We start from the raw sequence: 21,590 nt of genomic DNA on the forward strand, positions 1-21,590 counted from the left end.
TCGTTCTTCATCTCTTTCAATGAGACTCAGCGGTTAAAAATGAAACAATACAATTATGGGCTCGATTACTTCGAGTTTTCCAGTTGTTACATTGATGAAATGATCAAATTAACTGAAATTAGTAATATGTCGATTAATGCAAACACTACTTACATGAGGCAGTTTACGCTCCTAGTCTTCGACGAATTTCGAGGCTCAAAAATCAACCTTTCTTTAGTTGCAATGGATTCAATTCTGCACAAATACGAATCTTTCATCAACTGCAATTTCGGTGAAGATGGCAGCCGCGTAACGATTTCTAGTTACGAACTATCACCGACGAGTCTAAGTAAGAACACTTTATGTCAAGTCGAAGGCAACCACCTTACCACAAGCACAGCAACCACAAACACGGCTGCCGAAAAGTCGATACGAGATGAATCATCAAATGAAATTTTTGCGTCGTACTATTTACATAAAATCATTTCTGATACCGGTAATGAAAATAAAACGATTAGAACTATCAAATGTTCAACGAAAACGGTCGACTGTGTAAGAACGTTGTCAGATGAAAATAGATTGGTTTGTCGGTCATCAGACTCGAAGAAAAATGCCAGCCTTTTTTCAGATCAAGATTACCTAATAACTTTCGTATGTAGTTGCCTCTCGATAATCGGTCTGATAAGCACGATCGTTATTTATCTAGTAATTCCCGAACTTTGTACTATGCCCGGTAAACTTATCATAAACTTCTGCGCGAGTATTTTGATGGCCCAAACTCTGCATTTATCCACCACTCGTGTAATCACTAATACATTACTTTGTGTCATCATGGCTACCGTTAAACATTACATGTGGCTCGTTGTCTTCTTGTCAATGACTGCAATATCTATCCACATGGCATGTACATTCTTCAGTGCTCGGAAATTGGAAAATTCCCCCAAGGTTTTGGTGTACTATCTACTATCGGTTTGGCTATTACCTCTCCTGGTTGTTGGACCGTGTATTTTCCTCCAGTTCAGCAATACCACGACTTACGCTGATACGGTTTATGGCAATGTCCATATTTGTTGGTTCAAGTCTAGCTCATTCCTCCTCTGCGCTTTCGTAATACCTATCGGTATTCTTAACTTCTTTAACATTATTCTATTCATAAGTTCTTCTTGTCGGATCAATTACTTGTTCTCCGCAATGCCTACTTCATCCAATGCTAAAAGTGAAAGGAATACAGCAGTCATTTTCTATCGTATGGCATTAGTGACCGGAATGACTTGGACTATTGGATTCGTAGCTTCTTTCGTTAATAACGATCTGCTCTGGTATTTCTTCAACCATTTGAATTCTTCGCAGGGTTTCCTCGTTTTCTTGGCTTTTATCGTTAATCGAAAAGTGCTCAAAATGTCTAGAACGAAATTTAAAAAATCGAGGGTTCCGCGGGTGCTTGAAAATGATAAAAGATTTTGATGAGCGATTTCGATTACCGAAATACTGCGGTAGACTCGTCTTTTGTTATCAATTATGAAATCATACTTTTCACTTATTTGATGCAATTCTTGAAGACACTTATTTAGAAAGAATTTACGTTTTCGCTGCGAAATTATAGATGCATGAGGTGCCACTGTTTTAAATATTTCATGCCAGCATCATTCTTTGAAGGTTATGTTAAGTAGAGTGGCCTTATGGATAGGTGATTTGACGAATTGGCATCCAACAAGACAAATAGATATGTTACACAAATTGACATTTGCTTATTTCTCAAATTTAGAAATATATTATTATTTTCGTCAAAGTAATTATAATACTTGTATGACAATCTTTCATAGATTTTACAGCTGGCGTTCTATCTCAAAATGTACATACATATCTTTTTCATTTAAGTAGCCCAAAGAAGCAATTTATGTCCCTTAAACATCTGTCGGAGAAATTTTCCAATACGCTTTAAGAGATTGTTGGATGTTGTGTTCATCAAATCTATGAATTTATGAATGCTCGGATTATTCCGGGGAAGAAAATTGCTTCTTGGGGTGTTATAGTGGATACAGCATAGTAAAACGTGGTACTCGTCTTCGATTTGAGTGAGTTACAGCTACACAAACGGTTTTCGCGTTGGATCCGTGGCCTGGTCCATCTACCACTTTCTATCATAAGATCGTGGCTTCCACAGCAGAATTTACTGAAAGCAGTTACTAAACTGGTGTCATTAATATCAAGGTATTTTTCGTAGGTAAAGGATGACTTAAAATGCTTATAGGTTTAACATTTGGGGCTGGTTTCAATAGAGTGGGACCAGTTTTGGATAAATTGGTCTTTGAGTCTTTGCTCGACCAGTTTTATAAGAAAGGTGGCATTTCCTGCATCCTGTGAAAACCAAAAATTCCCAAGACCTAAATTATTAAATAAATCACGCATTTTGGATGCCCAGTTAGATGTGAGAGGGTTGTTATTAATCTGGTTCAGGAGTAATTGGTAGCTTTTGTGGAGCAGCGTCGAGTGCTTTCAGTATTTTCAGCCAGAATTTGGTAGCAGAATTTTGAGCATGAATATACAGCGGGAAACGACCAAGTTCTCCGTAAACCATAACATTAGGAGTACTACTGCGGACACGAAGCAAATATTAGCAAATATAATACTCAATAGCGTTAAGATGATCAAAAGCCCACATTGGACTACTATAAACTAAAACAGACTTGACTAGAGAATAAAAAATATCTAGTTTAACCTTAGGAGATAGAAGTCTAGCATTCAGCAGGTACTTTTTCAGCGAGAAGAAGGCTCGCGATCCTTGATCAGCAAGGGCTTTGGTGGCTGCTGTGTGTTTACCATTATTTGATATCATAAGACCCAGATACTTGAAAACCGAGACTTCATCTAGTGCGATACCGTTATAGTTACAAGCTAGAGCATTTGTGGTATTTCTTCTTAGTCCTATTTTCATAACTTTGGTACATACATACATACGCATATGATCCACATGCACAATTCATTAATAAAATGTAATCGCTTATAAATCGTGAATGTATTTCATCACATCAGATCGTCTACTGAACCGTGGCGAGTGACTGGTTGGGGATTATTTCGATAGCTCCCTTATTTAATAGATCGAGATTTGGAAATAACCATACTTCACGCAACACGAAAACGATACAAAAACAGATATATGGTGTTACGGCCAGACGCCCGGAAGATCATATTGTCAATCTCTAAATTATTTTTGTCTTTTTCACGTAAAGATAATCCGAAAGTTTATTGTGGTTTTTTCCTCGAGCATATGTTGATGTAAAAGTCCTCGAAGTTCTGCGTGTTGACTAAATTGAAATGAAGCACATTTCAATCGAATATAAACTTTTATTCTATCACAAAATCCCAGGTAATGGGTATTGAAGTCTGATGTTGTCCTTTGTTGTTGTCAAATTTGTATCGCTATCATACCATATCCGATATACCAACGTAGCATTGTACATGTATCAATATTCTATTGGAAAACGCATAGAAAATACAGTCTTGAATTATCAGGGCCGTACGTAGTGGGGATGAGGAGGGCAGTTACCCCAGAATTTTTGGAAAAGTCTTTTGTAAATACATGTCATGTTGTTACTAACAATAGAACTTTAATGTAAAATCGTTCACTGGGGAGCACTTTTTATTAGGCCTAACAGAGTTCGTGTCAGCTCAAAGCGTTCGCTTTTCGCTAATCATTTTCTAAAAGAACATCGATGGTATAAATATAATATACACAAAACTAATGCGTTACGTACGTTCGCAAATAATCATTATACTTCTATTCTTGAATAAAAGAAATTTGCAATGCAAGGATTGTCGTTTTCCGTTTCACTACTTTTGTTACTCAAATTTGTTAATGTGCTGAAACCGAAAAAGGATTCTTTGTTCCAGATACCGCATACATGCTGATATGATAGTTCGTGCGTAGGCATGGCGAGGGCGGCGGTATTCTTTTTAGAAAGGATTGAATCTCCTTGTGTTCAAATTGTCCAATCGCAGTGTAATCTTATTAAGTTCATTCTGTATATACTACTAGATTCGATTTTTCCGAATAAGAAGCATGCGTCTACGGATATGATGAAAATATCGTTCTGTTGGTGATAAAGTTACATACAACGCCGTGATTTGCGATCCAGCGGGTATAGGAAATCCAGACTTGCTAGGTGAAGGAGAGTGCAAATGAAGTTGATGAACTCATTTACTAGCTAGGTCACCAAAAACTTTTCATGAAAGGCGTTTGAAAATGGAAGGGAACATGAAAAAAATAAATTTCTCATCATCTGAATATTTTCCACAAGAATCCTCGGACGTCAGAAGAAAATAAAAGGAGTGAAAATTGTGACGAATTTGATTCGGATGATGAAAAATGAAACCGGACTGTTTACAACTATCAGTGATGGAAAATGCAGCCTGAACGAGTTCTCTGACAAATAGATAGCGGAAATCAGGATTATTTTAAATCTTGATTGACCCTGTTATTTATTTGGTCGATTTCTTTCGAGACGATTATTTTTCATGTGGTGTCCCTTACAAACCCGGAAACCTGCCAGGATCGAAACAGGGGGTTTGATTTTGAAATCGGAAATCACATAGTTAGTTGTGTGATCGGGTGCAGAATTTGCTATATCCCGTAAGTAAATTTGAAATTTCGTTTCAAGTTGATAAACAATTTCCCGAGCAGCCTGAACCGGCAAGCAACTGATTGGAGATAACTTTATTGGTTAATTATATACATCGATATCTTAGATACATGTAACTTTATTGAAAGTTGAAGCGCGATCATCTTTATATTATTTGGTCGTTTTCCACGTATGAAAGTTTATTGTAGTTTTTTTTCTCCGGGTGTTGATGTAGAAGTTTTCTAAGTTGATTGTCCGGCGTGTTGAGTATATTAAAAAGAAGCTCATTTCAAAACTTAAATTCATCCAGATTCGAGTATGGTCGTTCCGTAAACGACAACGAGGATGGGTTTCCCCATCAAACGAGTGAAATACCAAGTTTGATACTTCAAATCTGGCGCCTGCGTTGCCTATACGGGTATCTAGTGCTGAACAAAAAGTTGGATACCGGTTTATCAGTTTTGTGTTTCTAGCGCCCGTGGATGCGTCGATCAAACCGACAAAGATATTGGCCAAACCGTTGCGCGGAAGGACGGTTATATCCCAGTTATATCAATTGCCATGTCGGATGCCGGTTTTGGATTGCAATAAGAAAATAGACTATCGTTGTTATTATCTATTCTCGGTTCGTCTTTATTCGATACGATCGTCCCCCAGCGGATTCCAAAATGTTCCCAGCAGGATGACCAATAAATAATAATATAAGTCATGTGGTACAACCAGCCTCCAGGCTGATTATTCTGCTGGTAACAATAATCGGAAAATGATAATAAAAAAGTGCACAATGTCGTGATTAGTGTGAGTTCAGGTTTGCTTGACCATTTCAAACAAGGATATGTCAAAAACATGATTTTTTCATAATGAGCAAAATAATAAACTTGATTTAATTTTATTTGATTCAAATCCGGCGCTAATTATTACGCTCATTCAAAATGGCGACGATTTTAGTTTTCGGAAAGTGAATCGAGTTTTGAACGTTTATTTTAAAACACGGTTGTCATGTCGAAACGAAAAGTTGTTGAGTTTGAGATCGATGGCGAAGTTGTCGAGGACGAGACCGTGGCGAAAGTTTTACGCGCGGAGAAAGAATCGAAATCTCGGTTTAAGGGGAAGCATTCGTTAGACAGCGATGAAGAAGACGACGGGCCCGACGACGAGAAATACAACGTTTTAGCCGATGACGATATCGAAGGTAATTTTAATATCATACGACGTAATACATGCGGGGAATGAAAAGCCAAAAGCCTAATTAACTCTGGTTGTGTATCGCCAGGCGTAGGTCGGCCTTTTTGCGACTCTGCGACCAGCGTCGATCGAGTCGCAACGACCCGCCAACCTACAGGCTACGCTACCTTGCAACTGCCAGGGACAGTTTGCCACTGCTAGCGACGCCAGTCACAATGACTCGTACATGTTCTACTTTCTGCGACGCGACCGTTGCAACCGACCTGACGCGCTCTTGCGGCTTGGAGCGACGCGATTTTTCCAGTAGGCCTAGGCTTAGTTAGTTACCTAATCGTTGGTGGTAAGCTTTTATAATCGGATGGGCTTATACCAACGTTAGGGATGACAAGGGCCAAAACACGGTTGAAAAAAGTAACACTTCAAAAATATACTTTCTATCCACTTCAGTCCACAATTAATGGCTTATTTCACAAACTTACACAGGTACCTTTCGAAATAATCCAATTTTATGCATGTTTCGAGTGATTAATCAACATTATTTTGAGAAATTAATTAATTTCTCCACAAATTTCGCCATTGGCCGCCATTTCTCTGTATTGCACATGTGGCATGATAAGACAAGGGGACCTACAAGGATTTATATAAAACTTCCAAGACGAAACGATAATTTTTATTTTTGATGGTTTTCCAACCTATATTTCAAATCTTCGTGTTTTCCTTAATTAATATTTAAATAATAAATTCTGGTAAAAGAAAAATGTGAATAAGTGTTGATTTCTTAATATTTTTCAATTTCGTCGTTTCGCTTTGTTAGTTTGTGCTGTTGTCCTGGCCTCAGTCCACAGGTGCCAGCACCTCCAGTAATTTTCAAAATGGCAGCTGTTGACTCTACGGAAATTTACTCTCACTTTACGGCCGATTTGCACATGGATTAAGATCGTCAGGTGAGGTGTTATAGGTATCAGACAAACTACGAATCTGTTGTGCGTCGATTACAACAAAAATTAGACGGATATCTTAAGAGACAATGAAATGCCAGGCAAATTACTCGTCAGTCAAATTGGCTGACGAAGATTTCATACAAAAATGAACTTCCCATTCCTGACTGTGGTTTGTGAAAATATCCGATTGTGAAACTAAACCACAGACAGGTTACTGACTAGCCTAGGCTAATACTGGAATTCGAACCCAATGGATAAAAAGTTTTGAATTGAAGGCTTCATGAATTTCTTATCGAGAATTTAATCCCCTCCATTTGTATTCATGCAGCTTCGCCCATAAAGAGCAATTTTATAGCTCTAAAGTCAATGTAGACATAAAACTGATTACAAGATTTTCTTATATCTAATTGTTTAGGTTTATTCGTCCATTCATCCAGAAAGAAGATTGACTACAAAATACAAGTAAATGCATCATAAGTTTCACAATACTGATATTACAACTCTGGTGACTGAACTAATGGTAAAACAAAATTCTGGCAAATGGCTATCAGACATCTTCCGAGTACAACCCGCGGAAGCATTTAGAACAAACACGTGTAAATCAACCGTATGGTGCTGCCACCATGCACCGGGAAAATAACAACTTGTTAACCCATTTTACTTAGATATGAGCATACGACATTATACAAACAACATTTGTCGGTAATCTTAGAAGTATGATAAACATTATACATACCGAAATTTCCCCTTATTTGTTGCGTAACGTAAGTAATAATTACCACCGACGAGAAACTAACTTACTTTTCTCGCGGCCATATTTGAAACTACAATGAAAACTCATAGGTCGAAATAAAGCAAGACGGAAATTGCGACCTGAAACGTCGAGTATGATAAAATATATAAAAGTCGTGGAAGAAGTCTTACATACCGGCCCTCAAATTGTTAAGAACATAATTAACAATTTCTTACTTAAGAGCGTTAACTAATTTCCAAACGACCTATTAACCTGCTCGACTCGTAATACTCTTATTGCATACATAAACCTTCTTGACTCTTATTACACTTATTACATACATAATTTTAGCCTTACATTCACCCAAGACCTTAAACCAGGTTATAGTAATACCATCTACAGCCATTTAGACCAAATCGCTTGATTGTCATTAAGTTGAAACTTTTAGAATATAGTTAACATACTATGCCAATACTAAGATAAGTCTTAAAAGCTAACACTGCATATTGATTTATAAAATATGAAAATTGATTTAACGATTGCACATACTATTGCAAATCGAAACAACACAATGGGCATAACCGAGTACCAAGAATTATGCTCCTAAGACAACGGTTACTAAGCCTAAACTAATCAAACCATAATATAGAACTATTACTAACTCAGAACTAAATATTCAAGTGTGCTCAAAGTATAAAATACAAACTTCAAAATAACAAGCAATATAAAATAGTTAATCACGAGGTGAATCTACCTCTAGTAATAGTACTAACTTGTGAATAGGCCTCACAAGCGCATTATTAGCTGTTTTAACTTTCACTGACCTGACCGCACCCTGAGAATCAGGAAAGGTCTCGATAACTTTACCCATTGCCCAACTATTTCGGGCACCGCCATCCGCGAGCAAGACAACGTCTCCGATCTGGAGATTTGGATCGCCAGAATCGGTTTGCCATTTCTGGCGGAGTTGCAACAATGGTAGATATTCAACCAACCATCGAGACCAAAACTGGTCTACCAAGTACTGAACGCACCTCCAGCGCCTTTTAACATACAGATCTTTCTTAACAAATAAGCCCGGAGCGTCGCAACTAATGCCTCTACCTAACAGTAGATGATTTGGAGTGAGAGGTGGTGGGTCGTTCACATCGCCAGTCGGTTTGGTTAAAGGTCTATTGTTGAGGATGCACTCCACTTCACACATTAACGTGGACAACGTCTCATCATCTAACCTATATGAATGCTCCTTTATTAGACCGTGTAGAACCTTTCTTACAGAACGGATCAGTCGCTCCCAAATCCCGCCAAAATGGGAGGCAGTCGGCGGGTTCAGCTCCCATCTAACACCGATCTTTGCTAACTCGGATTCTATTTTCTCACCATCGAGATCCTTTAATGCAGCCTCTAACTCAGCTCGAGCCCCAACCAGGTTTGTTCCGTTATCAGAGCGCATCACGCGGACCGGCCCTCGTCTAGATACGAACCTTCGATACGCGTTAATACACGAGTCAGTTTCCAGAGAGTGGGCTATCTCCAAATGTACGGCCCTAGACGTCATGCAGCTGAAGATCACGCCATAACGCTTGACCTCGGAGCGACGGTGCTTTATGGTGAACGGGCCAAAATAGTCCACGCCAGTGTTAGAGAACGGCGGGTCACCTATACCCAACCTCTCTTGTGGAAGGTCGGCCATCTTTTGACGACAAAAGGCACGCTGATATCGACGACAAGTACCACAATCACCAACAATGGATTTCACCAGGCCGGGACCACCTTGGACCCAAAACTGATCCCGTAGACGAGCGAGGACAGTGTCCTTTCCCAGATGTCCAACATTTGAATGGGTCTCACGAATTATCAGCCTAGACACGTGCGACATTTTAGGCAATATTATCGGGTGTTTAGCTTCAAATGGTTTTCTAGCACGGCCAATACGACCCCCAACCCGTAGCAGGTGGTCACTATCGATGAATACATCAAACTTATATAAGGGACTTCGCCGCTTGATCGCTTTTCCCTTTTGTAATGTGCGGAATTCCTCATTATAATACCGTTGCTGTTCACAACTAATGATAGCATTTGTAGCTTGCTCTATCATGCCGACAGCAGGTCTACGCAATTTGATCTCAGCTAGAGCGGAATTTACTTCTCTATCGGATTTGCCTTGGAGTTCTTTACGAAGACGGACACGAGCGCGTAAATATTCCTTTACAGAGACAAACCATGCGACACCTCTTCGAAGACGGTACCAGTCGGAGTAGTGTTTTACGACAGGGTCTAGGGTAGCGTCCCTTTCAGATGAGGTCATAATAACATTACTGCTAGCTATAATCTCTAAATCTTCACTTGAGACGTCATCGTCTCCAACACTTTCAACTGGCCAGTGTTCCTCGGTTTTCCGCAAGAAGTCTGGACCCTCACACCATAAACGACTTTTCTCAACGTCATCGAAACTTAATCCACGTGATGGGTAATCGGCAGGATTCTGGTCGGTGGGCACATGACGCCAATCCTTCACTTCAGACCCATCGCGTATGACAGCGATACGATTTGCTACAAACGTGCTATATCTGGATGTGGTGTTTCGAATATAACAAAGAACTACCTTACTGTCCGACCAGTAATGTACGCTATCGATTTTTCTGCTTAGCTCATTCTGAAGCACATTACTGAGTTTCACTGCTGTGGCTGCGGCAGTCAGCTCTAAACGCGGGATCGAAACAGATTTCAGCGGAGCTACTCGAGCTTTACCAAGTACGAGTGAGCAACCAATTTTACCACTAGAGTCCACAAAGCGTATGTACGCACACATTCCGTAGCCGTGGATGCTAGCGTCGGCAAATATGTGTAACTGATTGTCGACTATATCTGAGAAACCTTCAGGCACGCAGCATCTTGGGATTTTAAACGACGACATTCTAGACATATCTTCGCACCATGATTCAAATAATTTGGACTCTTCTGATTTGATAGTTTCATCCCATTCAGCTTTTCGCAGTGTCAAGTTTTGTAACAATACCTTGCCAGGTAATATGTATGGGCTAAGAAAGCCGATAGGATCATAGATTGAACATATGAACGATAAAACACCACGCCGTGTTGGTTTAACCTCTTTGTCAGGCATAATAAATTCGAACGCATCAGTTTCCGCGCACCATTTAATACCAAGAGCGCCCTCAGTTGGTAGAACATCATCTATCATACCTTTAGCTAACTTCGACCTTTCGACGCTTTCGAGAACTTTGCGATTGTTGCTCAACCATCCAGTTAGATTAAAACCGCCGAGAGCGCATAAATCACTGATACTACTTACTAGCTTCAGAGCTTCAGGAATCGTTTCGACCGATTTGAGGAAGTCATCAACATAGAAGTTTCTAACGATACAGTCCTTGACTTCTAACGGGAAGTTAGGGTAATCGACGACCAAACGACGTAACGCGTAATTAGCACAGCTGGGCGATGATACTGCGCCGAATGGATGCACAGTCATACGGTATTCGGTTGGAATTTTACCCATGTCACCGTCTTTCCACCAGAGAAATCGTAGGACATCCCGGTCCGCAGCCGGAACCTTAACCTGGTAAAACATTTTCTGAATGTCCGATTTAATGGCAATAGAATATTCTCTGAAACGTAACAGTACACCTAACAAGGAGTTTGTGAAGTCTGGTCCTTGCAAAAGTTTGTCATTTAATGATACACCAAGATACTTTGCAGAGCAATCAAACACAACCCTCGGTTTATCTGGTTTGGCCGGATGCCTAACTGCATGATGCGGTAGGTACCAAACAGGTCGTTCTCTGGTCGTGTACAATGGAACCTCCTCTGCATGACCCGATTCTAGCATAAGGTCAATAACACCTTTGTATGTACTGTACAGAGACTCATCATTTTCAAACTTTCTTTTTAGATGCTCAAGCCTGCGCTCCGCTGAGCTGCGATTATCCGGTAGGTCGAAATCATCTTCAACAAACGGAAGCGCGACCGAATAGTGAGAGTCCTGTACACTAGTTGACTCAGTAAATATCTTCATAAAACGTTGATCCTCCTGAGAATACTCCCTGCATTCCCGTGCTACATTTTCAGGGAAGTCGAGTTTGATAGAGTTCTCTAACAAGCGATGTAAACTTTCGTTCTCCCCGATAATCGTGTTGCAGGTTTCAACAGGCATAACGTCACTACGATACAAATTCCAGATCAACCAACCGAGCTTCGTTCGACATGCGTGAGGACTATTTGCTGTCTCGGCAGTACGGACTTCAGATGGTGAATAGGCTTCGGGGACATTGTTACCGATCAAAATTCCAACCTTCTTCGTGTAGAGTTGGGCAACATCTATACCTCTTAGGTGAGGCCATTTATCAATGTCCTCCGGAGATGGGAAACACCGCTCCGGTATAGATATTTCGTCCTTTGAGTAAACACTCGGTAGCTTTACCGTTTCACCCGTCTGATAGTTACTAACGGTGAGGTCTTTTATTGCGAAAGTTTCGAGTTGATATTCTGATCCAATTGTCTGGATACGCATGGTCGACTTACGACCCTTTGCACTGAGCAGTTCACATAAGTCGCTGGTCACAAACGATACGGTGCTGCCCGGATCAAAAAAGGCGTACGTATCCACATATCCTGATCCATTTACAGTACCAAGTCTAACTGGCAGAATTGCTAAGGTGCATTGTGTATCTCTTGCGTTGTTCATCTGAGTCACATTTACTACCGGACATGTAGAAGTTAACTTTTCTGTATTCACGGCTTTCTTAAAATGTAATACTGTTGGATGCGATTTGGCGCAAATATCACATTTCAACACATTTCTACAGAAGCGTTTAGGGTGCCCCGGCTTGAGACACCCATAACACAGATTGAGACTACGAAGACGTTTAGATTTAGCGTCGTCTGCCAAATCAAGGAATTCCTTGCAGTTAACCAGGTCATGGCCATTACGGTTACAGTGGGCACATGGCTTACTAAAACCGTCTACTTGCTGGCTAACTGCTGCGAATGAATGGCTTTGACGTTTTGGCTTCGGGCCATTATTCATTTTCTTGTCACGAGTCTCCCGATTTTCGGTACTTGAGGTGCTGGTTAATGCTGTGCGCCCATAGACAGGATCGTTCACCTTCTTTGCTTCACGAGATACGAACATTACTAAATCTTTAAACTGTACACTAATGCCAAGATCGCGTTTACTAGCTACGATATTTCGCCACCGGTCATGCATATGGTACGGGAGTTTTTGAACGAGCCGTTTTACATTATCAGAAAACTGAAAATCAGAAAAGATTTTCAGTCCATCGATGCTACTAACGGCATGCAGCACCTCAGTGAGAAATATGGCGTACTCATCCAAGCCGGCAGGATTGTCCGCCTTAATACTAGGCCATTCTAATGCTCGTTTCACGTAAGCGTTTGCAACAGTTTCTTGGTCCCCATATCTATCATTTAGCTCGTTCATAGCTGCCCGGTAGCCGACTTCAGCTGGCAAATGACTGAATCCACTAACTATCTTATTTGCGGCACCAGTTGTGTACTGTTCCAAGTAGGAAAGTCTTTCTTCAAATGACTCAGAAAACTGTAAGATGCATGTCTCAAATTGCCGTTTAAATTTTGGATACGATAATGGATCACCACCGAAAGTTTTCAGCTCGATTTTTGGCTTTCTTAGCTCATTTACTATTGATGTTACGTCATTTTGATTTGATACGGACTGACCGTGATTGACATTATCACCCGCACTCTGGTTGCCACCAACAGCATCATGACCACCGGCATTTACGACCGCCTCTGGGGTGGAAGCAGCCCCTGGCACGAAGGGTTCAACATTTGGATTCATCGAATTGTAGCTAGGCTTAACCCCTAATTTCAGCTTGAGTTCAGCAATTTGTGACTCTATCTCCATTCGTTCCTCTTCTAGCTTGAGTTCTAAGCGAAGAGCTTCGATTTCGTGTTTTCTTTTGTGCTGGGATAGGCAGAGACCCATGTAGGCAAGTCTTGCCTCGTCGTCTGATATTCTCGGGGGTAAAGCCCTTGAAGGTAGATGTGGAAATTGTATCTCTTCATCGGTTTCACTATCGCCATTGCGGTTACCAACATCACTTTGACCACTAGTTACACCAGCTCGATCACCGCTTAGACCAGGACGTTGACCACTACTGAGACCACGTTGACCATTACTGAGACCGGGTTGACCATTACTAGCATCACGTTGAGCACGACTTACACCAGGTTGGCCACCACTTGTACCAGGCCCATCTGTACACGACATAGTTCTTCAAACTTCGGATTTCGTCAATGATGTAGACATAAAACTGATTACAAGATTTTCTTATATCTAATTGTTTAGGTTTATTCGTCCATTCATCCAGAAAGAAGATTGACTACAAAATACAAGTAAATGCATCATAAGTTTCACAATACTGATATTACAACTCTGGTGACTGAACTAATGGTAAAACAAAATTCTGGCAAATGGCTATCAGACATCTTCCGAGTACAACCCGCGGAAGCATTTAGAACAAACACGTGTAAATCAACCGTATGGTGCTGCCACCATGCACCGGGAAAATAACAACTTGTTAACCCATTTTACTTAGATATGAGCATACGACATTATACAAACAACATTTGTCGGTAATCTTAGAAGTATGATAAACATTATACATACCGAAATTTCCCCTTATTTGTTGCGTAACGTAAGTAATAATTACCACCGACGAGAAACTAACTTACTTTTCTCGCGGCCATATTTGAAACTACAATGAAAACTCATAGGTCGAAATAAAGCAAGACGGAAATTGCGACCTGAAACGTCGAGTATGATAAAATATATAAAAGTCGTGGAAGAAGTCTTACAGTCAAGATCATAACTAAGTAGCCAATTATTGAATAAAACTGGTCGATGGGAATATAAATTGCAGAAGAAAGCAACAAGCAAGTTGTTATGTTCGTTCTGAGTGTTAGAAACCGACTTTTCTCTTACGGTACATAATAGCGAGGAATTCGATACTTTCTATCTTTGCGTGGTTTGGTGCCAATTTTAGTTAGCACGTGACAACCAGAATCGCAGATCGCGTCGCTTTGACCTACGCGCTCTTGCGACTGGCATAAACTAGTCGCACACAGTCACCGATAATCGCGTCGCAACCGACTTACGACATACGAGATAATTTTTAGCCCACTTGGGACTTTAGTCCCAGCGGGCTTTTTCGTTCACTTTTCGTCTTGGGTCAATCGGACTCAAGATGGCCGTCCTATGACCTTTTTAGTGCCCAAAAATGTTAATTTTGGCCCAAATTCTGAGTCCTGTAGCTTCCTACTGGTTTATCATTTCTCATTGCAATTTGTGATGGGTATTCTTTGGAAAGGGATGTTTTATACCTGAGACAGGTATTTTTCATCAGCCAATTATGACGCAATTGGCGGCCATCTTGGTGTCAGCAGTACTCATTCGTAAGTGGGAAAAAGTTTTTCCACATTATATTGATACCTAAGCGTATTTTGTTACCACAATCATTTAGAAAGTTGTAGCTCATAACGTGTTCTATGATTGTGGTGAGTTTCAAGGTCATTGGTTTTTGTATATGGCCACCAGGGGGCGTTGAATAATGCAATATCTTAGTATTTCTATATTATATTCGTATCAATGCATATTTTGTAACCACAATCATTTGCAAAGTTGTAGCTCATGACATCATCTATGATTGTGGCAAGTTTTAAGGCCATTAGTTATTCTATATGGTCACCAGGGGGCGTTGAATAGTAGAATAACTTAGTATTTCCTTATTATATTGGTACCTAGGCATATTTTGTTACCATGATCAATTACAAAGTTATAGTTCGTGACATTTTCTATGATTGTGGTGAGTTTCAAGGTCATTGGGTTTTGAATATGGTCACCAGGGGGCGTTGAATAGTAGAATAACTTAGTATTTCCATATTAAAGTGGTAACGAGGCATATTTTGTTATCACAATCAATTACAAAATCGTAGTTGCTGAGATGTTCTATGACTGTGGTGAGTTTCAAGGTCATTGGATTCTGTATATGGTCACCAGGGGGCGTTGAATATTGAAATTGTTAGATTGTTGAGCATTTCGAACCACTTCCCAAGTGGGCATGGTGTCCCTGGACCCCTAGTTTTCATAATTTCGACTTAGGCCTACTATGTCCAATTTGGCTTATGTCAAAATTCAAATATGTATGTCAAATTTCGACATAATAAGTCGAAATTATGATCAAAATTATCTCCTATGTCACCAAGGGCTTCCGTAGACATCACAATCATCGGGTCGTAAGCAATTGAGAACCATTTTTACAAGAATCTGAATCTGATTATTGCCAAGGGGTTTCTTGACGGGTGTGACTAGGCCTATATCGTACCACTCACAACTAGGCTACCTTTTGAAGGATTAGGTCTGATTCCAATTCATATGTGTTCTGATTGGCTCATCTAACCCTAACGCATATGCGCACGAAGGTGTACGACTTTGAAAATTCAAAGAAAGTGAAAGAACATTTCAGAGATCGGACAAAGACACGTGAGCCTCACATTGCTACCGTAGCGTCTCCCCACTAGACCACCGGAGCTTGTTGCATCCAACGGAATTTCCGAATTTACAACCTAACCCTAACCCTATCCCGGATCCCAACCATAACCTTTTCACCGTCATGAGGCGTATTCTGACCCAAACATGGAACCCTTAACCTATATTGGTGTATTTTAGTATATATAGAGGGCAGGATAATGGATGGATTGGAACAAGACCTAGCCATCAAAAGGTGGTTGTGAACTATACGATATAGGCTTGGATTTAACTTCCGGGTAGTTGATTAATCTCGCGAGAATGGTGCTAAATCAAAATATAAACTGGAAATGAATTCAAAATATCACAGAAATACCTTGTGTTGATATTGTTAATTTATCCGCTATTAAGTTCTGGTAAACAATTGACTGTTCAGTATCAGTATCAGGAGTCCTGCTGGCTGTTGACAGTGTGTGGGAAACACTTCAAAGGCCGCCCCGTCGTGAGGTTGAATGAATAATCCAATGGGGTTAGTCTTGGGAAACCAAGATCCAAGCGACGTAAAGCCAAAACAAACAAACGAAGCGGTCGCAGCTCTATTACTATATGAAACCAGCTTGCTAAATCAGTATCAATAGTGCGTCATAATCATCACAATTTGGAGGCATGGTATAGTTAACAGTTAGTCGTATTGCGGGATAAAGGTTTCTTACTTCGGAACCGACTTCGCCAGATTTCGACTGCCCCCAGGTCCTGCGAGTTAGAGCTAGGCATTACGGCGATAGCATCGTTCAATCGTCTCTTTGTTTTAAGGTCAGGAAGACGACACAATTGACTACGATGAAGGAACGAAGATAACACCGTTCAATATGAAAGAGGAAATGGAAGAAGGCCATTTCGACACGGAAGGCACATATATTTTCAAATCAAACAAGGTAATGGTGACATTAGAAAGTACGCAAAAGAAGATGAAGTCTATCCTTATAGTTATCGGAGTACGGAAGCGATAAAGGGCCTCCAGTTGTCGCGTTCCAACTCGATAAGTCGCCATATTTATGTTGATAAATCGCGTCAAGTCGACATCATTATGTCGACATATGGTGACATTTTTACAAAAAAATTTGCTCTTTTGCCCATTTTCCACGGAACAAGCCGTCATTTGAAGACACGTCGAAATATAAAACGAGGATGCCAGTAATATGATGACTGAGTTGAGTTTCAAGTAACATAAATATGTCTCCTTGTTGATTTGGAACGCGAAATCTGGAGGCACTTTATCGGATCAGAGGCATTGTGTTTCGTGTCAAAATAAGAGCTTTGAAATTCATAGGCAGTAACAGTTTTTTATGCAACATGAAAGTTACAAATCTGCCCGTTCGACTTTTCAGATTGAATTGCTGGAAGCCATGTTTTGAACTTGCCGATGGCATCGTAGAAATTATTTAACTTAAATGTACAAAGGAAAATTCTATTTTCAGCACAAAATCTAACCCCTACATTATTTCGGCAAGAGAACTTGATAACAATGTCATTCAAATTCACAGTGATGTGACTAGAAAAATTAGTTGGCAAAGTCTGTTGATGTAGTGCAGAGCCGTCGGAAGGAATTTTTCAGTGGCGAGGCTTATTTCTGAAGGGTGGTCTGGGGACCCTCCCCTAGAAAATTTTGAAAATTCAATCGCCGGAGATGCGTTTTGGGGCCATTTTACGGTCTCATTTGCAGAAGCATGAGAAGTCGTGAGCCAACCACCTAGAACAGAGAACGAAGAGCTGCTACGCGGTACAGCGTGCTTTTGAAAAAAATTTTTGTTAAGCAAAAAAGTGCCAAAGCCGCCCCTGCCGCCCCTGTTCCGACGGCCCTGTAGTGTTACCATTTATATATGGATCTATGCATATTTTGTTACCAAATTCAATTGCAAAGTCGTAGCTCATGACGTTTTCTATAATTGTTGGATGTTTCAAGGTCATTGCTTTCTGTATGTGTTCAGCAAGGTGTGTTGAATATTGAAATAGTTGGATTGTCGAGCATTCGAGACCACTTCCCAATTGGGCATAGTGTCCGTGCGTACTCCTAAGTAGTTCTTGATAACAAATTGTTCAAAATGAAATTTTCCCATGTCGATATTTTTTCATATTATTTATTAATTGTGTCTGGTAGGATGAAATTCAAGATAACTGGCTGGATAACATAGACTGGGTGAAAGTGAAACAAATTCCAAAACAGGACGAAACGCAGAAAACGAACAAAGATGATGATGATGATGATGATGACGCCGATCTTCCTGAACTCGATAAGCTTAGTACATATGAGAAAATATTGACTCTCGTAAAGCCCGGCGAGAGCGTAATGAAAGCGATAAAAAGGCTCGGTGGCAAAAAAGTGTCGGCCGCTACGTCTGCCAGTCAAAAATGGAACAAGAAAAAAAAGAAAGCCTCCGACGGCAATAAGGTCGAGGTGGATGAACCGGGAGTAGATAAGGAGGCTATGTTAAGACTGACCGAGTACGCAGATGCGTTGATGCAGTCGGGCGAATTCGATGCGTACTCCGACACGTACGAGAAAATCAGTTTCAAATTGAAAATGTTGAAACCGCCTAAGCCGCTTGATGCCGAAAGCGAATTGGATATGTTCGCAGACGATTTCGATTCAAAGGACGAGTCGAAAACGACGAGCAGTCAGAGCGCGCTGAAAAGTGCAGAACAAAAACCAGAAGGTACGTATGAAGGGCATGAAGATTGCCCCTTTAATTGGACTTGAAATCAGTTTCAGAGTAATTAGCTGCACTAATTAGCTAAAGTTTAGCTAATTAGCTTTGTCTAATCCATGTTGTTACTTCGAGATTAAAATGATTTAAAAGTGGTGTTAATCCAGATTAAAACAGATTTATTTTAGGGGGGGCATTTGTCCTAGAATCCATTTACTGTAAGGAAGTTTACATTGCTGTATGAAATGTTTTGGCATTTCAGGCAGCACCAACGACAACGTAATGTGGGAGTACAAGTGGGAAGATAAACACGATGCCGAACTGCACGGTCCGTACACTAGCGATCAGATGATGAACTGGGCGGACGATGGCTATTTCGGTGATGGCGTCCTCGTACGTAAATGCGGATCAGGTGCTCAGTTCTATAATTCAAGACGAATTGACTTTGATCTGTATACATAACAATCTACTACGTACAATTGATCCACTTTGTTGGCATTGTGTGTTATATTTTGCTTGGATTTTTAGGTCTGTTTGTCCATAACCTCAGAATTACTGTTTTAGACTACCATAGCTTTTGTTAATGCTGATTACATGAATTGTTAACTGTGAGACCTTGTTGCATGAACTTTTCAATTGCTACATTGGTAAGTCATACCCATATATCATTTGTTATTTAACTACATACTAACTACCAACATTTTTCAGATCAGAAAATAAATTTAAAATGTATGATCTATTGGGGATATTATTTATACGGTCCAGCTAAACATGTGTACTGTATGCCTGTGTGGAATCAGAATTTCTCATACACCTAAGTGTATTTCACTGTATAAACATGTACATAGTACTACTAATTATAATGTTAAAATTGAAATAGAAATATGACATACATAGACTATTTTAGTCAGTACCAGTATTGGCCGATACTGTTGTCATCCTGTTTAGGTTTAAGCCAAACTAGCATTTTTCATAGAATTTACCAACTTGTAAGTGGTAAATAATGCTCTTTTATATTTATACCATTATGGTATGTATAAAGATAGATGAATAAAATATGTTTGCTATAAATTGATTTGGTGCTTGTTAGATGGATTGATTGGTACCAACTGTGTCATAAGGATTACAATATTCACCATATCCTGACATTTGAAAATATATGGGAATAAACTCCTGCCTGCTTTACGACATTGGAGGGGCTGTGAAAGCTCACAGTTCACATGGGACCCATTCGATTCACAAATGACGTCCACCGAAAAACAACCTTTTTCAGCCACTTCCCATGTCCACTTAAATTCTGCAATACTACAGCCTGTCCCCGATTCGATGGATAGGATAACACTCTGGAGCACTCGCTAATTAGAGGCAACCATGAGTCTACAGTAAATGACTTCAACTATATTTTACTGCTTTTTAGTCCTCTTGGGACTTTAGTCCCAGCGGGCTATTGCGTTCACTTTTCGTCCGTCCGTCCGTAGATGGAATCCAGTTATTTTGGGAAGTTTTGAAGACGCTTCAAGGTAATGTTTTGACATGTATCTACCCTAGACACATCTCCAGCCCAAAAACTGGCCCTGTCAGATTCAAGATGGCCGACTGGCAGCCATTGTTGTTCGCCAAAATCTGCACTTTTTACACATTTTTGAAGTTTTCGAGGGAAATTTTGAAGACGCTTTTATCAATTTATTACCTTGATCTTCCGTATATATTTGTATTCCCCAAGGGCCCATCAGCATGAGCAAAATTGGGTCGATCAGACTCAAGATGGCCGTCCTGTGACCTTTTTTGTGCCCAAAAATGTCAATTTTGGCTTGAATTCTTGAATCCTAATGGTTTACCATTTTTCATTGCAATTGCTGATGGTGGATATTCTTTGGAAAGGGATGTTTTATACCCGAGATAAGTATATTTGATCAGGCAATTATGATGCAATTAGTGGCCATCTTGTTGTCATCAGTACTCATTCGTAGGTGGAAAAAAGTTTTTCCACATTATATTGTTGATATTTAAGCATATTTTCTTACCACAATCGATTGGAAAGTTGTAGCTCGTGACATGGTTTATGATTGTGGTGAATTTGAAGGTCATTGTTTTTGTATATGGCCACCAGGGGGCCTTGAACGATACAATAACTTAGTATTTCTGTATTATATTTGTACCTATGCATATTTTGCTACCACAATAAATTGGAAAGTTATAGCTCATAACATGGTCTATGATAGTGGCGAGTTTCAAGGACATTAGTTATTCTATATGGTCACTAGGGGCTTTTAATAGTAGAATAACTCAGTATTTCCTTATTATATTGGAACCTAGGCATATTTTGTTACCATGATCAATTGCAAAGTTGTGACATGTTCTATGATTATGGTAAGTTTCAAGGTCATTGGGCTTCCCATATGGTCACCAGGGGGCGTTGAATAGTAGAATAACTTAGTATTTCCATCATATTGGTAACTAGGCATATTTATCAGTTTTACAATCAATTACAAAATTGTAGCTGCTGACATGTTCTATGATTGTGGTGAGTTTCAAGGTCTTTGGATTTTTTCAAGGTCATTGAATGGGGCGTTGAATATTGAAATTGTTAGATCGTTGAGCATCTGAAAACACTGCCCACGCTGGCATGGTGTCCCTGGACCCTAGTTAAAATATAATTTGAAAATGGTAAGCTCTATGTAACCACTTGCAAGTAGGCTACCTTCTTTTCAGTCGAGGCACACATCTAAAAAATATTACCCTTGGCATAAGCCACATCTACACTTGAGACCTGGGTTTCACATCTACACTTCACTAGAACCAATGCAGTTTTTAGCAAAAGGTTTAGAAAACCTTGAAAAAGAGTTCACTCCGCATTAAACCCTCGTATGCATCAGACTTGAACATAGCAAAGCCTGTTTTCCT

The 21,590-nt window shown here is 40.0% G+C and overlaps 1 protein-coding gene across 1 annotated transcript; it reads left to right on the forward strand.

Moving 5' to 3' along the window:
• Positions 1-5,533: 5,533 nt before the first annotated feature.
• LOC141899355 (CD2 antigen cytoplasmic tail-binding protein 2 homolog) lies at positions 5,534-19,747 on the forward strand. Its single transcript, XM_074785607.1, has 4 exons — positions 5,534-5,790; positions 16,795-16,916; positions 18,140-18,695; positions 18,949-19,747. Exons 1-4 carry the CDS (start codon positions 5,598-5,600, stop codon positions 19,146-19,148), a joined length of 1,071 nt encoding a protein of 356 aa, XP_074641708.1. The 5' UTR covers positions 5,534-5,597; the 3' UTR covers positions 19,149-19,747.
• The last annotated feature ends 1,843 nt before the right edge of the window (positions 19,748-21,590 follow it).

This window comes from Tubulanus polymorphus, chromosome 2 (genome assembly GCF_964204645.1).
Source record: "Tubulanus polymorphus chromosome 2, tnTubPoly1.2, whole genome shotgun sequence".
NCBI lineage: Eukaryota > Metazoa > Nemertea > Palaeonemertea > Tubulaniformes > Tubulanidae > Tubulanus > Tubulanus polymorphus.